The sequence below is a fragment of the Mus caroli genome, unplaced genomic scaffold (assembly GCF_978045245.1).
Source record: "Mus caroli unplaced genomic scaffold, Mus_caroli_1 scaffold_7, whole genome shotgun sequence".
NCBI lineage: Eukaryota > Metazoa > Chordata > Mammalia > Rodentia > Muridae > Mus > Mus caroli.
In genome coordinates this window covers 77,802,759-77,819,181 of record NW_028227262.1, presented here as the reverse complement: position 1 = coordinate 77,819,181, position 16,423 = coordinate 77,802,759, and the positions used below count along the sequence as shown (strand labels likewise).

The window sequence follows — 16,423 nt, the reverse complement described above, 5'->3', positions numbered from 1 at the left end:
CACCGAGTTAGCTAACCTTACTTGGTCTTTATGAGTTTACCAGGCCCTAACTGATTCCTTCTACTTGTATACTTGACATAGGCAGGTCACACTTAGCACACAATACTTCTCTATATACACATATGCATATTTTTCAACATGTATTTGTAATACATACAACCCAGTTTCTAGACTGGAAGCTATCTATGCATATTCAATCTTCAACCATTGGTTTCTCTCTATTAACACAATAGTGTATTAGACCTAAATAGTATGCATTTAGACCTCAGTGATCTAAATATGAATTTTAAATATTACCTGCATATTTTTTATACTCACTTGTCTAATTAGCTTCACATGTGCAGGCTCGAGCACACACAATAAATGAATACATGAAAAAAATTGTTTAAGGTGCTTTTATGTGTTCATAACTCCACACACAAAGTCTTTAACCAATTCAGGAATTGTAATGATAGTTAAGTGTAAATACACAGCCAATGACATTTTAAAAGGTGACACATGACCATATTGCCCCCATTTTTGAGGTATTAGGCAAGAAATCTACTAGTGAGCCCCCCCTTTTTTTTTTTTTTTTTTTTTTTTTAATGGAAACTAGCATCTCCTCCTGTCAGGTAATAAGGAGGCTCTGGACAGTGGTGAAGCTTGTTCCCAGGAAGCTTTTTTTTAGATTTAAACTATCTGCATTTATTACCTACTCAAAATAAATACAATTAAAATTAAAAAAAAAAAAAAAAAAAAGCAAGCAAGAGAACTTCTTTCAAGTGCCGGGGATAAACAGTGGTCAACAGCTTGCCTAGTGTTCATAACTGGGTTTGATAACCAGTACAGCCAAAACCCTTATAGTACTAGTATAAAAGTAACCAAAAATTTAATATGGCACATCCTTTAACTCTATAATTTCCCCAACTATACTTTAAGCATATTGTGAAACTGTTAACAAAATTATTAAAAAAAAAAAAAACTGTTTCAGTCTCTTTTTTTTTTATTCTTCTTCTACCACAAAACATTAACATTTTTTTATTGTACTTTCCAATAGAAAAGTATGAAAGGGGGAAGGAGGAGCAGAGTCTTCATGAGCCAGGTCACTAAAACCAACGCGTGCTTTGCAAAGTTTATTATACCTGATATCCAGTCTATGACCTCAGTACCAGTGTCTGGATCTGAGCTTCAATCTACTGACGTAAACCCTCAAGCACATGTGAAAATTGAGTGCACATACAGGAATGAGTAAGGCATCACCCACATTAGACCAAGAGCATCCTGGAAAGGATCCCCAGGCAACAGCAACCATGATGATCTACAGCCAATTTCTCTCTTCTGGGAAAACTTCCACTGAAAGGTGGGCACAACTCTGTCTGGAATGCACCCTCTCCTTTCAGTTGGGGAGTTAATGAGAGTGAACTTCTTTTTTTTTTCTTTTTTTTTTTTTTTGGTTTTTCGAGACAGAGAGTGAACTTCAAAATAATTCAGGCTAAGCCGCAGAGCTCAATACAATTCTTGAACATCTGACAAGGTAGGTTAAAGAGTGGTCTCAGACCAACATACTGGTCCCTGTTTTCTATTCGCCATGAATAACCCTGTCTATCCCTCCCACCTTGGGCACCCCACTGAGGCCCAGCCTCCTGCTTCTGTGCCGGATCCAAGGCAACAAAGAGACCAAAGAGACGCATCTGGTATCAGGCTCCGCATAAAGTAATGACTCAGTTCAGCCAGATTTCTCTAAGCTCTCCCTAGCCTCGGCGGCTGCCCCTTCACACTCCTATTACCACCTTAGCTGCCCTAGAACCACCCACACTCAAAGCCTGCATTTCCTTCTTATATGTCAACAGTATTCCTCTAGCAGACACTGGAACTTCAGTTAAAAAAAAGAAAGAAAGAAAAAAAATGCCCATCCCATTTCCAAGTGGAAGAACTAGGGATGGATAAAGTGACAGCATAACTAATCCAACCAAATGCGAGTGACTATCCACATCACCCTTATTCTCTTCAAGTATGTGCATTAAGAAAGCTACATTTTAAAAAGACACAGCTAATAGAGAAATTTCACATGGAACAATTTCGGGTTACAGAGAGGTCATTTCGAGCTGGCTGGACAGTTCCAGGTCAGCCCTAGGGTGGTGTTTATAACCTGGAGGAAGGATGCGACACAGTGGGTGAACTTACAACCATCTAGCTGTGTTCATTTAATATAGTTGTCTGTGATCCCTTTTACCTCAGACTTCTCACTACAGACTCAAGTAAACCTAAGAAATTATAGCTTTTTAAAATTGGACTGATTTCCCACTTCTGGTAAAAAGATGCTTCTGCACCATGAAGTCACCTTTCAGTATGCTACAGCGACTGTCCTCTATCCTATCTGGCAGGTGATGTTTACAGACTCCAAGGTTCTACTTTACTCATTCTCCTCTCCCAGGAATATTACCTACCACTCATAATAAGAGCCTAGAGCCCTGACAGAAGCCCAATAGAGCCCCTCCCTCAGATCAGAGCAGCTACCAGATTACTTGCCCAGAAAGCACATTCCAAGCCTTAAAGTAGGGCGGTAAACTCTGCTTTCAGCAGGCACACCTTTGAAAGGAGCAGGTTTAAGATTCAATATAATATCCACTGCACGTCACCTGCTTGAAACTCTAACTTAGAAATTAGTTGCTTCAAGAAACCCGCAATCATTTCTGAGTTCGAGGCCAGCCTGGTCTACAAAGTGAGTTCCAGGACAGCCAGGGCTACACAGAGAAACCCTGTCTCGAAAAACCAAAAAAAAAAAAAAAAAAGAAACTTGCAATCAAATACCAAAGCATGTTTATCTTCACTCAAAAGAAACAAAATAAGACTGCCTTAAAAACCTGACCTAAGCCGGGCGTGGTGGCGCACGCCTTTAATCCCAGCACTCGGGAGGCAGAGGCAGGTGGATTTCTGAGTTCGAGGCCAGCCTGGTCTACAGAGTGAGTTCCAGGACAGCCAGGGCTACACAGAGAAACCCTGTCTCAAAAAACCAAAAAAAAAAAAAAAAAAACCTGACCTAATATTGTATGGATTTCTTTCACGGTTAACTACTTTTCATTACTTAATTCTATTCAACTGATTAAAGGAAAATAACAGATGCCATAGAGGCTTTTGTTACACAGGAACGTTTAAAAAAAAGAGGCTGCCAATCAAGAGAACAAGCCCCACTATGTGTTATAACAGCATGGTATATATACCGTGCCTACTACCCCTCATACCACAGGCTTTGTGAAACGTTCCCTTACTAGCAAAGAGGCCTAAAATCCCTGACCTGGCATTTTTTACAATCATTTTAACCATTTGGAACTGACTGCAACTTCCCTAACACAAACCTCACCACCACTTCTCCTCTTCCATACTCACTCTTCTGGAAAGGACTCTGTTCTCTATCTTTTCTCTCTCAAGTAACCCCTCAATCTCTGATCTGGTCCCCCAAAAGGGAGCATTCCTTCTGCCTCTCCAGGTGTAGGCCCTATGTTCATTATCTTCCCCTACTGGCTTTCCCCTTTTCGGTCAAAAGACAAAGATGTCCTCTGGGAAAGGGGGGTGTCTTTAAGCCCTGAGCTAGGACCACCTTGGATTGACTGCCTTCCACTTCAGTATGCACTATTTTTTTCTTAGCCTGAAATAATCTGGTTTGTCCACAAAATGTCAAGTACCAGCTAAGCAGCTCTCTTTTTATCCTTTTCTGCCCTTTTCATTTCTGCTCTACTTTGGTTGTGTTTAGAGCCGAAGATCTTTTCATCTCACATCCTATGATCTCCACTGTCCTTCTAGAAATATCTGAAAACACAGAGGGGCACACTGGGAATCCCAACACTAGAAAGATGAAGACAAGATTATAAATTCAAAGCTGGCTTGAGCCTCACATATATTCAAACCCTTGAACTTCATCTCATGAATCAAAATTCAACAGATTTTTTCACACCCCACCTTATTCTGTTAGTATCAAGTATACCATCACCATCAATTCAGTCAAATAATCTTTTCGCATGAAGCCATCAACATGTTTTGCATATATACAGCGTTCCAAGTGACAGCTGTGTCACAAGTTGTCAGACTCCTTTACCAGGGAGGAGCAGTCACCCACAACTGAAATGTTTGGGAAATAAAGGTGTAGAGGAAAGGAGAGGAGAGAGGCAGGGCTAACACTGCCTTAATCTCACCTGCTACATCCGCATTTCTCCCTGACTAATAAATATCTCTTTAATTTCTGTTCAGCCCACAAACTGACAAGGGCCCGGCCTCTTGAGTAAATCCATAATATTACAAGTCCTTTACCTCTCATTCAGAAAGAGTCAGCATTGTGGCTCCAAAGTACCAGACCTTTAATGTTATTTTTAAAACACAAAACTCTTTCTCAGAGTTAGTCTTGGCATCTGTGGTACAAGATGTAGGGCCACTGATGAAATAACCTAGGCAAAACACCTTCTACGGAAAAGCTGTTTTCTGAAAGGATTATTAACAAGTACAAACTGGACCAGGTAAGTCAAGTAACTAGCAACTCGACATCTGCCCGGTCCGACTGTACAGAGGCTACAGCAGGGGCGCTGAATGGTTTAAATCGGCCGGCTTCCTAGGAAGAGTTTAGAAGAGCTGCCTGCCCACATCAGTCCAACTCTGAAGTTGCAGCAGCGGATGATGTGGAAACCAACCCACAGCTAAGAACGTTCAACTAAGAACCATCAGGGTTGGAAAAGTCTGCGAGGCCGAAAATTAGACAAAGTCCTGCGCAGACCCTCGTTATCACTCGCACACCTGCGGCCCTCAAGACCCCCAGCCCCGCCCCAGGCCACCGTGTTTCCGGGCGGGTCGCCGCGGCCTGGGGACCAGCAGACGCAGCGCAGGGCCCCGACCCCCGCGCGCCCGCCCTCACCGTGGCTCTGCAGGATCTCGTGCTTGAGGCCGCCGGTGTAGTCGATGAGCTCCTCCAGGCCCCGCTCGCACAGCTGCCCGTAGCCCGAGAACTTGTGCAGCACCTTCTCCAGCTCGCGCTCCACCGTCACGCACTGATCCATGCCGGAGACCGCGGCGCTCGGCTCCCCGGCGCCCAGGATTCCGCAGTGGTTCGGCCCGGGCCCTACCGAGGCCGCGTCCTGCTCCTCCTCCCCCAAGGCGGCGGGCGGGCGGCGCGGGAGGCGAAGGCAAGGCGGGCGCGCTAGCCGCGGCGCCGGGGGAGCCCCGCGCAGCCTGTGCCCGCCCGCCCCATGGCGCCCCGGCCCCGCCGCTCGCGCTCGCTCGCCCGCCCTACTCGGCGCCCCGTCTCGCCCCCGGCCCCCCTGGCTCGCCGCGTTCGGCCGCCCCTCGGCGGCGCCGCCGATTGTTTTTGTTTTCACGGGAACCGGCCGATGACCTGGTTCTCCCGGGCGGCACCAAGAGCCGCGGCCCGGGAGGGGGTCGAGCCTCCCTCAGGAGCGGAGGAGGCGGCGCGGGCCGTACCAAGCGCGGACTCGGCGAGGGGTGGGGGGGGAAAGCAGCGAGTGAGCGCGGGCGGAGGGCGCGCCGGCGTTCTGAAGGTGTGGGCCGTACCACGCGGGAGGCCGTGAGGGAGCGCGGCGAGGGCGGGGCGAGGGCGGGGCGAGGGCGGGGCGAGCGGCGCAATTGGCCCGCGCAGCTGAACAGGGAACTTTAGCGGTAGCGTCAACTACGCAGCCGGTAAACAAGAGGGTGGAAACCGTCCCCGGATGCTCCGCCCAGAAGCAGAAGAGTGACCAATCGACGCGGGGGTTAGGAACGAGACAAACGTCCTCCAATCCTGGGCCGAGGCGTAAAACTTCAGCCAATCCAGACAGAGGAGCCAAACCAATGCGCTTGCTGTTGGAGGGGGGTGGCTTGAAGAACGGAGCTTGGCGCTTCTACTGGGAAGCCGCGAGGGGAAACATGACAGCAATCAACTGGGCTGTTTTCTCCAGGACTTCGCCCTGATTGCAATTTGTGTTATCTCCGCGTGGGATTTTGGCCAGAGTTTCGGCTGAGAGGCCCACCTCCGGGGCCAAAGGATGTCTGTCTGGCCGCCTAGTGGCGGAGGGCCCGGGCGGGGTCACTCACCCGATGGATGGTGGTAGCTCTTAGAGGGATGGCCCGCGCCCAGCGTTGGCTCGTTCTTGGCGCCCCTCGGCCTGCAAGTGGCCTTCCCTGTCGCCTTGTCCACGTGCTGAGCATCTTGGCGGCGGTCACGAACACGCGTGGGCGAGCTGAACAACCTGGCCCTTGCTCCTTGCCCTTACCTTGGCGCAGGGCTTTTGACCTGGTTTACCACGGGGTTCTGGCCTTGGCCTGTGCCCTCTTGCTCACCAGGCTTCTACCCTACTAGCTTTTCATCAAGTCCCTGCCTCACAGCCTGGACCTGGGAGAGTCTGCCTTCCTGGGCCTGCAGTTGCCAGCTTGCTTGCCTGTTCATAGCATTCCTACCTCCACCATGGTTGTATCACCCACCTCTGCCTCCCCGAATTTTCTCCATCAATCCTTCGTATCTCTTACAGCACCATTTTTTTTTTCCTCTCACACATCACTTGTCAACGTCTAAAATAATATTTGTTTGGAGTTTTGCTTGTTTTGGTTGCACCACTTAAGTAACACTGTGAAGGGTAACCCCTTTTGTTGTGGCCTGTTTCTAGAACACAGCCAGCACCCTGGTGGACAGTCTTTGTTTTCCTTTAATTAAGGTGGTAACCTTTTTAAAGTTCCATTTCCGTTTTTTATAATGTGGCAGCTAGTGGGAGGGGGGGACGACTACTTCCCTGGGTGGTTATATATGATGGCCTTTAGTGATTCTGGATATTTGGGAGTTCAGCTGATGGTATTTCAAGGCTCCTTTCTGTCCCTCATCACGCCATTTGCTTTTAGTCCTCTTTCTTGGCAGATGGCCCTGATTCCTACTTCTGGAAAATAAAAACCTTTTAGCTCCAGCAATCTTGCCATTCTCCTCAAAAGGTTTTCTAGCTACCATCCATTTTGTGAAAGTACTCAGGCATCCAAAAGAAGAAAGGGCTCTCTTCCTTTGTAAAACAAGCCTGAGGGTGCCTGGCATCATCTTACTGCTGTCTAGAGCTTCCTTGCCTGGCTGTACTTTAGTTCTTCCTGTTTGGGGATGGAATGGACCTGACTTAAGCAACCTTCACTTGACCCCTCTGAAGCTGTTTCCTTCTTTAGCTGCCACACTACACAGACAAACGTTGTTCTTCCCCTTGGTCCAAGGATCTCCTTGATAGTTTCAGTCACACCCACACACCTCTTCTCTCTCTCTCTCTCTCTCTCTCTCTCTCTCTCTCTCTCTCTCTCTCTCTCTCTCTCTCCTTCCCCTTTCTTTTCCTAGAAGTTGTTTGAATAACTAATTAAGATAATCCATGTAAGACCTTCAACATAATGCCTGGCGCATGTAAGAGCTATTCTTAGCCACCAATCAGAAGTAATGACTCTTCACTAACTGCAGTTTCAGATCCAGTGAGCTGCATGATGCCCAGTGTGACCTGTCACAGCCCCATCCTACTACCCAGCACTGTTACTCTCAGTGTGAGCTGAGCACGGCTCATTCATGCCAAGCCCCATGCTGATTACTTATCATAAGCTTTCAGATTTTTCTCTTCCAGCAACAGGACAAATTTTATCTATTGATAACACCTGAGCCTGCACAGATACACAAAGTACCAATCCCAGGTAGCTACTTAAATTAAAATTGATGTGAAATAAAAAAATTCAGTTCCTTAACTGTCTAACCACATTTCAGATTCTCAGTAAGCTACGGTGACTAATGGCTACTGTGCTAATCAGTATATTTCCCTCCATGTTGAGAGATCTAATAGTGCTGATTGAGACCATGACCACAGTTAAAGTACTAGGACTTCATGCAACATGGACATGCCCCATAGTTCAGTATCTAGTTGACTACACCTTATGTACTAGCCTGGCTAATTTATTGTCAACTTGGCAATATTAGTTATTTACAAGAAGGAACCTCAACTGAGGAAAACTGTGTCTGTCAGGTCACCTGTAAGCAAGACTAATAACTATTCTCTGGAAAGACCAGGTCACAGCGAGTGTGTGTCACCTCTAGACAGGTGGTTCTAGGTTCTCTAAGAAAGTAAGCTGAGCAGGCCAATAAGCAACACTCCCCAATGGCCTCTGCTTCAGATCCTGCCTCACGTTCCTGTCTTGATTCCTGTCCTGACTTCCCAATGGAGTGTTAGAATCAGAAATAAACCCTTTTCTCTCACGTTACTTTTTGTTTGTGGTGCTTTATCACAGCAATGAAAACCCTCACTGAGACATTCACTTAACTACATTCGTAGTTCCTAGATCAGGGCTGACGTCTCTTCCCTCTCTTTGACTGAAACAGAAAAGGTGCTCTCCAGTGTATGTTGAAGGAACGCACGACGTTAGCTGAGAAGAAGCTTCAGAGATACACTAGACCTCGGAAAATCAGAGACTTTTCTGTCCCCTTTTGGGATGGGTCTTCTCACACAGTCCATAACTGTGTTAATCCCAAATACTGGCTTCTCAAAGGAGGATCGTTAGAAGCAGAAGTATTGGAGGGGCTGGAGAGATGGTCTGGGAGTAAGGATACTTGCTACTCGTCAGGAGGGCTTGGTTTTAGTTCAAAGCCAGCAATCTGCAACTTCAGTTCCAGGGGATCTGATCCCCTCTCCAGGCACTGAACTGAGATGGCTGAGTGTAAACACTTAAAAAATTAAGTAAGATGAAACTTTAGAAAAGGATAGCTTTGGGTGTGAAACGTTCCCTGTGGGCTCATGTATGATCACCTGATCCCTATCTGCTCTCAGTAGTTGGGAATTCAGATTTTTCTCTTCCTGTAACAGGACAAATGGTGTTTATTGGTAACACCTGAGCCTGCACAGATATACAAAGTACCAATCACATGTAGCTACTTAAATTAAAATTTCTGGAAAGCCAGGCATGGTGGCGCACGCCTTTAATCCCAGCACTCGGGAGGCAGAGGCAGGCAGATTTCTGAGTTTGAGGCCAGCCTGGTCTACAGAGTGAGTTCCGGGACAGCCAGGGCTATACAGAGAAACCCTGTCTCGAAAAACAAAACAAAACAAAAAATTCTGGAAACTGTAGGATAGGTAGCTTCATTGGAAGAAGTAGGTCCTGTAGGTGAATCTTGGAAAGTTACAGCTGGTTCCCAGTCCCTTCCTTGATCTCAGATTCTCGCCTACTATGAAGTGAAGATCCTTCTCCATGCCAGGCTTCTGCCACTGCTGTGTTCTTCCTGGGTACAGGAATCTGGATGGACCCCTCTGAAACCATCAGCAGGGTAAACCTCTTCCCCTTTTAAGTTGTTTCTGGCCAGCAGTTTGTCACAGTGATGAACAGATATGGGAGGGTCGCTCAGTCTCCAGACCAGCCACAAATAATATCTCTATGATTTTTGCATTTTTTTAGAACCACAACGAGAAATTTATACACACAAGGAAAGTCCTGTGTGGTGTTGAGTGGACTCCTTGCGACTGTGTTCTGTTCTTTGCAGTTGTTCCGGAATCTGCTCTGGTCCTCCCCTCTACTCTAAATTTGACACTGTGGGATGTAAATAAACATTAACTAAAAAGTAGAGAAGAGCTCGGAGACCCTGTGCATGCCGAAGACCCCACATTTTATCCCGAACCAGGCTAAATGAAAGGAACGGCATGTGGTGGTTAATATTAACTGCCAATTTGATGAGAACTAGAATCACTAGGAGCCTCTAAGCATGCCTGTAAGGGAGTCTCTAGATTAGGTTATTTGATATGGGATGACACTCCCTGCCCCCAAGGTAAGCTGGCACTATACCACGAGCTGTGCCCCAGACTGAATAAAGAGGAAACAAAGACTGAGCGAGGCAGCACTGTCTCTCTGCCTCTGGACTGTGGCTGCAATGTGACACCTCCTGCTGCCTGCCATGACTTTACTCCTACCACATAGCTGCTCCTTTCATTTTTGAGCCAAAATACACCCTTCCCTGAATTCCTTTGATCAACACTTGGTTGCAGCAATAAGGCAATTAATTAATATGGAAGGGGAAGCTTTTTATCTTTTGATTAAAAAACATATTAATTCTAAGAAAACTAGAAGACAAAACTCCTTGGAAATCCTGAGACCTGGGATGGGGGCTAGAAGATCAGCTTTGGGATGGGCTTCCCTAGTTATTCCTATAGGAACGCCTCCACTTGCATTTTTACCAAGGAGAGATTGCATTGCATTTACTTCATTTTATTGTTGAGAAAGAATCTGGAGTATCCCAGGCTGGATTCAAACCCATTATGTAGCCGAAGATGAACTTCAACTCTTGGTCTTCCTGTGTCTGGCCCTGCTGGTACCCCAGATACATACCATCACAACAGACTCCAGATGGTACCTAGGACTTTGTGCATTCTACCAACAGAGCTACATCCCCAACTCCACTCTTTTATAAACTGATCTTGTTGTTCAGTAACAACAACAAAAAGAAAGAAAACATTACTCTTTGTAAATAACTCCTTTGTCCTGGGGCGAAGTTTGAGGGAGTAAAGCATGGCCTATACAAGATTAAAGCCTGGAGTTTGGGAACCCAGAACCCACACATGGCTGGATGCACTAGTTGTGTTTGTAATCCTGGCACTTCTGCAGAGAGATAGGGAGGCAGAGATAGGAAAATTCTAGACGCTCGTAGGACATTAACCTGGTGTACTCAGTGGCGAACCACAAGACCTACTGCCTCAAACCAGTTAGAAGATAAGGACTGACACCCAAGGTTGTCCCCTGAATCTACATGTGCCCTGACTTGTGCCTACCCTCACACATAGGTGAGCACACACAGCATACACAACGTTTCAAAATAGAAATAAAATGTCCTGGTATTTGGTCAACGGGACACAAGCTAGTGTCACATGGGAAGAGGAACCTGCAAGGCTATATAGGGTATTTTCTATATAGGTTAATGATTGGTGTAGTAGTGCCCAGCACACTGAGGGTGGTGCCACCTCTGGACAGGGGATTCTGCAATGTCTAAGAAAATAGCCTGAGCAAGCCATGGAAAGCAAGCCAGCAAACAGCCTTCCAGCCTCAGGTTCCTGCCCTGAGTTCTTGCCCTGACATTCCACAACAGTGGGCTGTGATGGGGAGTTTTAAGAGGAAATAGACTCTTTCCTTCTCAAGTTGCTTCCAGTCATGACCTTGAGAATCTGAAAAGCAGAAGCAAGACCAAAAAACAAAAAAACAAACAGACACACACAGAGAGAGAGAGAGAGAGAGAGAGAGAGCAAAAAAAAAAAAATCCCTAAATTCTATCTCTCAAATTTGGAAAATATTTTTTTAAAATGTACTTCCTTAAAAAATATTTTTATGCAAAATATATTTTGAGACAAGAAAGACCCTGATTGTAGTTTTGAAAATGAGTCAGCTGGCTGTCAGTGCCTGGCTGGGTTATAGTTCACAGCTCGTGGGGAAGGGCAAACGGACAAAATGTACTACTAAGAAATACTGAATCATGAAAACGTTGTTCCTCTTCAATATTTCACAAAATCAATTTTCATCATATTCATTTCTGGAAATTACCACTAAGACCAGCTTCAGCAGTGAATGAAAGCACAAGGCCTAGTGGCGTGTATCCGCCGTGTGAATGCTTTCTGCTCTTTGTATCCTCGGAATGCTCTGGGAGATAGTGACCTTTGCCAGCTGGGTGAATAGTATTTGTCTGCATCGTGACCTACTCTCTAGGATCAGTGGGCAGTGCAGAAAGCGGCATGCTTCTTTAATGCCAACCTGCCCCCCTTTCTGCTCCATGAATGTTAACAGAGGTTAGCGCGTGCACAGCAGCCAAGCTCACACAGCACCACCTTCACTACTTTTCAGGTTACCATGGTTCTAATCTGACTTCCAAGCAAATACACTATCTCCCCACAGCTCCACCCCCAACCCCACCCCCACTAGAGTCCTGGTGAGGGTGGTTCCTCCTGTGTCTGGTACTCAGCCCCAGAGTTATTTATGGCTTGAACATGCTCCTTTGGGTTATATTGGTCGGATTCATTTTCTTTCTGTAATCTGGATGTCTTAGGTTCCTGACCTCTTTTTTTTTTTTTTTTTTTTTTTTTTGGTTTTTCGAGACAGGGTTTCTCTGTGTAGCCCTGGCTGTCCTGGAACTCACTTTGTAGACCAGGCTGGCCTCGAACTCAGAAATCCGCCTGCCTCTGCCTCCCAAGTGCTGGGATTAAAGGTGTGTGCCACCACCGCCCGGTGGTTCCTGACCTCTTATTTGTGTGCTTTACTGGGTAGAGCAGGAAGGGTGGTAGCACTGTAACCTTGAAGTAATTGCTTCAATGCCTCCCACCAGCCTCAATTTCCTTATCTATCAAATGGGTAACTTAGAAGAGATGAGTTGTATGTTCGTTCCCACCAACTCTGAATGGCAGAGATGTCAGTGCTTCTGAAGTAACATGAGATGCTGCACAATGGAATCGGTGTGGGAAGTTACATCCTCCGTGCTTCTGAAAGCTCTGAGTTTGAATCATGACCTCCTCATTATGGGGCAAGGTGTTTGCTTCTAATAACAGCTATCCTTTATAGAGTGCTTAAACTATGAAATGTGCTCTGTTTTAATCATGTGACTATCTCTGACTAGAGAGATGGCTCAACAGTTAAGAGGACTGTTCTTGGTGAGGGTTTGGTTCCTGGCACCAATCTCAGGTGGTTCACACCTGCCTGTAACTCCAGTTTCAGGAAATCTGATGTTCCCTGGCCTCCTCAGGCACCTGCACATGTGGTACGTGAAAACTGATGAAGACACCATACACATGCATACACACATACACACACCGCAATCCAAATAACCACAAAAGTTAGGAGCCTACTAAGGGGCCAGAGAGGATCTCCAATGGGAAGGGGTAATAGAATATAGTATGATGGACAGATGAAGGGGAAACTAGAATAGGAACATTAAATAGCGAGGGAGGGAGAAAAGGGTAAAAGAGAGATGGGTAGAGATGACTGACACTAAAGGCCATTTGAAAAACCATTTAGAACCCTATTATTATAGAAGCTTCCTAAAATACATACATATATGAAAGGAATCCAAATAATAGTGGAGACAATGCCCCAGTTAGATATCTTGAACTACCAAGAAAAGTCTGCCGTGCTAGGAAGGAGTTACGTCTTGTTGAGTCATTGGCCTATGGAGACGCCCTACAGCGTGACTGTAAGACCCTATTGCTGAAGACAACACTTATGTCCTTCCATATAAAAACGTTCAGCTGGTGGCCTTCTAGAAGCGTCATCCTGCTGACTAGCAGTCACGATACAGGAAGGCACTTAGCATGTTCCCCGAAGAGAGACGAAATCATCAATATCACCCAGCTACAGACTCTGCAGCTGACATCTTGTAAAATCGCGGCACTGTTACAGGAGCTGCTAAACGCTTTCAGCTTGGATTTAAGGCCCAGTCCATGAAATGAAACACATGCTTGATGCTGCTAAACAGACAAGAACCAGAGACTAGCTAGGCCATGGGTCTACTCTGATTCTGCTGAAGGAACATAACATTAAAGTAACTCCTGGGGCTGGAGAGATGGCTCTGCGGTTAAGAGCACTGACTGCTCTTCCAAAGGTCCCGAGTTCAATTCCCAGCAACCTCATGGTGGCTCACAACCATCCGTAACAAGATCTGGCGCCCTCTTCTGGAATGTCTGAAGTACAGCTACAGTGTACTGTACACAAGATTTATTTATTATATGTAAGTACAGTGTACTTACATATAATAAATAAATCTTTAAAAAAAAGAAAAAGTAACTCCTAATGACGCAGTGCTACACCCGTAGATCAATGCCTTCCTCAGCCCACGTAAAAGAAACTTCTTGCAATACATGACAATTAACACAGAAATCCACAATTGGATACTGTGCAGGCAGTGAGATAGAGCACTCCGTCTTAAATGGGATGTTTTCATCAAACCTTGTCCCTCGAGGCTCAGGAATCAATGTGGAAGGGGAGGGAGGAAGAGTGTGAGGGGCAGAGAAAGAGGATGGCTGTAAAGAAACAGTGTCTTTCAGACGCAAGGAGACTGATGCAGTTATTACCTCATGGAGACTGTAGACGCGTGTGAGACTTGCACAGAATCGAGCCGTATGGGTCCCTGCACTCAGATGAGGACCCAGAGCCCCACCCCTGACTGAGAAGCTGTCTGCAGTTGATACCCACTGGCAAAGGAAAAGGAGCTTTCCCCAGTGGAGTCTCTTTGATATTTAACCACACTTCAGGGCAGGTCCTATGCCCTGGCGTAGTTGGCCAACACAAAAGGAACTCAGTGGTATTTTCGTGGATGTTTTGTTTCATTTTGCTTTGTCGATATTTCAAAATGTCTTATTAGTCTTTTTCTTGTTATAATTTTTGTTTGTGTGCTTTTGTGTGGGGATGTTGTTTCTTTTTGTTGTTGTTGTTGTTTTGTTCCTTTATTTTTTTTGAGAGAGAGGAAAAAGAACATAAAATTGAGAGGATAGAGATCATGGGAGAATCTTGGAGTAACTGGGAAAGAGAAAAACAGGGTCCCAGGTGACTGAAGCTGATCTTGAACTCTGACTCTCCTGCCTCAACTCCCTTCACTCTATGTTTTGCTTTGTTTGGTGGTGGTGTTGTTTTATTTTGTTTTCAGACATGGTTTCATGTATCCCAGGTTGGCCCTCAAACTCACTATGTAGTTGAGGATGACCTTTAACTTGCAGTCTGTCTGCTTCTACCTCCTCAGGTTTGGGACTGTGAGCATGTACCTTCTTCATTCAGTTTATGTAGCACCGGGGATTAGATGATCATGCATGCTAGGCTAGCATTCTATCCAGCAGGCTACCTGCCCAGCCTACCTCTGTCACTTTAGAAGGATACTTTCACAGAGTACAGAAGTCTATGTTCATGAATTTTTCCTCCCCACACTTTTAAGGACTTGGCTCTGCTTTCTCCCTGCTTGCTCAGTTTCTGAGTTGGCTGCAGTCCTTTTCTCTGCTCTTCCTTGGGTGAGATGCTTTCCTCTATTCCTTACTTTCAAGATTTCTTTTCCATTACTTTTGGGTAGCATAGTTCAATATGTCTGCTTTGCCTCGCTTCTTTCTAGAAGTCCCAAGGGATTTTTCTGGTATAGGCACCATGAGAACCTGGTAACACTCCTGGAAATAAAATTCACAAGGGCGACTGGGTTCCCATGACTGGGAACCTCCTGGAATTGTTTTATTTATTTATTTATTTATTTATTTTAAAGATTTATTTATCATTTTATCTAAGTACACTGTAGCTGTCTTCAGATGCACCAGAAGAGGGTGTCATATCTCATTATGGATGGTTGTGAGCCACCATGTGGTTGCTGGGATTTGAACTCAGGACCTTTGGAAGAGCAGTCAGTGCTCTTAACCGCTGAGTCATCTCTCTGACCCACCTCCTGGAATTGTTAACTCTCAGATGTGTCCACACAGTCTCAGCAATTCCTCAATTATACCTCATGTTTGTCCTATCAAAAACCGTTTCCTTCAAAGATGGTATTTTGTTTTGCCTTTGTTATTTAGTTTGTTTAGTTTGAGACAGGGTCTCATGTATCCCATGTTGGCCTGAAATTCCTGATTCTTCTGCTTTCACCCCAGGAAGTGTTAAGACAATAGCAGGAACCATCATGCCTAGGCTCCCTCAAAGGTTTGTGTTTGTTCATTTCTTCTCCAATACTGGAAGATCCTCTGTACCTGCCATTGTCTCTCAATGTGCATCTGGGTGGAGTGGGGCCTAGGATGTGAACTGCTGAAGTAGAGTATTCATGGATACTGACATCCTACAGAGACTCCAGCTGCTAACCCAAAAAAGTGGTTTTTCTATGACTTTGGGGGCTCTTCATGGTGCTACAGGACGGTAATCCTGACCCTCGAGAGACAGAGGCCAAGAGTCACACAAAGGCAAGTCTGAGATGCACAGAAAGTTCCAGTCCAGCCAGAACAAGATAAACAAACAAATAAATGGCTATTAGGTATGCCTGTGTGTGTTCATGCATACACACAAACACACATCACAGAATAAGAGTACCAAGATTTTTTAAAACTGAGAGATAGGAGCTGCAGAGATGTCTCAGTGGTTGGTTAAAAGCACTGGCTGTTCTTCCAGAAGACCCAGGTGAGATTTTCATCACCCACAAGACTGTTCACAATCATTTGTAACTCCAGTTCTAGAGGGTCCCCCAATCTCTTCTGGTGTCTGAGAGCACCAGGTATGAATATGGTACACAGACATGCATGCATGAAAAACACCCGTACACATAAAAATAAAACAAAAAAACTTAAAGGTAAGACAAAGTTGGATTCCCAGGCATCCCAGGACTTAAAGAGAGGTATGGCAGCAGACTCCCTCAGTTTCTTTAGCCCTCCCACATCCTAACAGGCCATCCCAGTACTACAAGCCAATTTACCAAACAAAGGTCCAAGAATAGCCT

The 16,423-nt window shown here is 45.6% G+C and overlaps 1 protein-coding gene across 3 annotated transcripts in view; it reads right to left on the bottom strand.

The window, feature by feature from the left end:
- Positions 1–5,457, bottom strand: part of Rmnd5a (required for meiotic nuclear division 5 homolog A) — a 58,830-nt gene extending 53,373 nt beyond the window's left edge. For 2 of the 3 annotated variants that reach the window (XM_029478384.2, XM_085840544.1), the window contains exon 1: positions 4,880–5,457. In XM_029478384.2, the coding sequence (XP_029334244.1) occupies positions 4,880–5,021 (142 nt within the window). In that variant the 5' untranslated portion in view covers positions 5,022–5,457. The remainder of the gene's footprint in view (positions 1–4,879) is intronic. The other variant, XM_021164691.2, reaches the window with a different exon arrangement.
- Between the last annotated feature and the right edge of the window lie 10,966 nt (positions 5,458–16,423).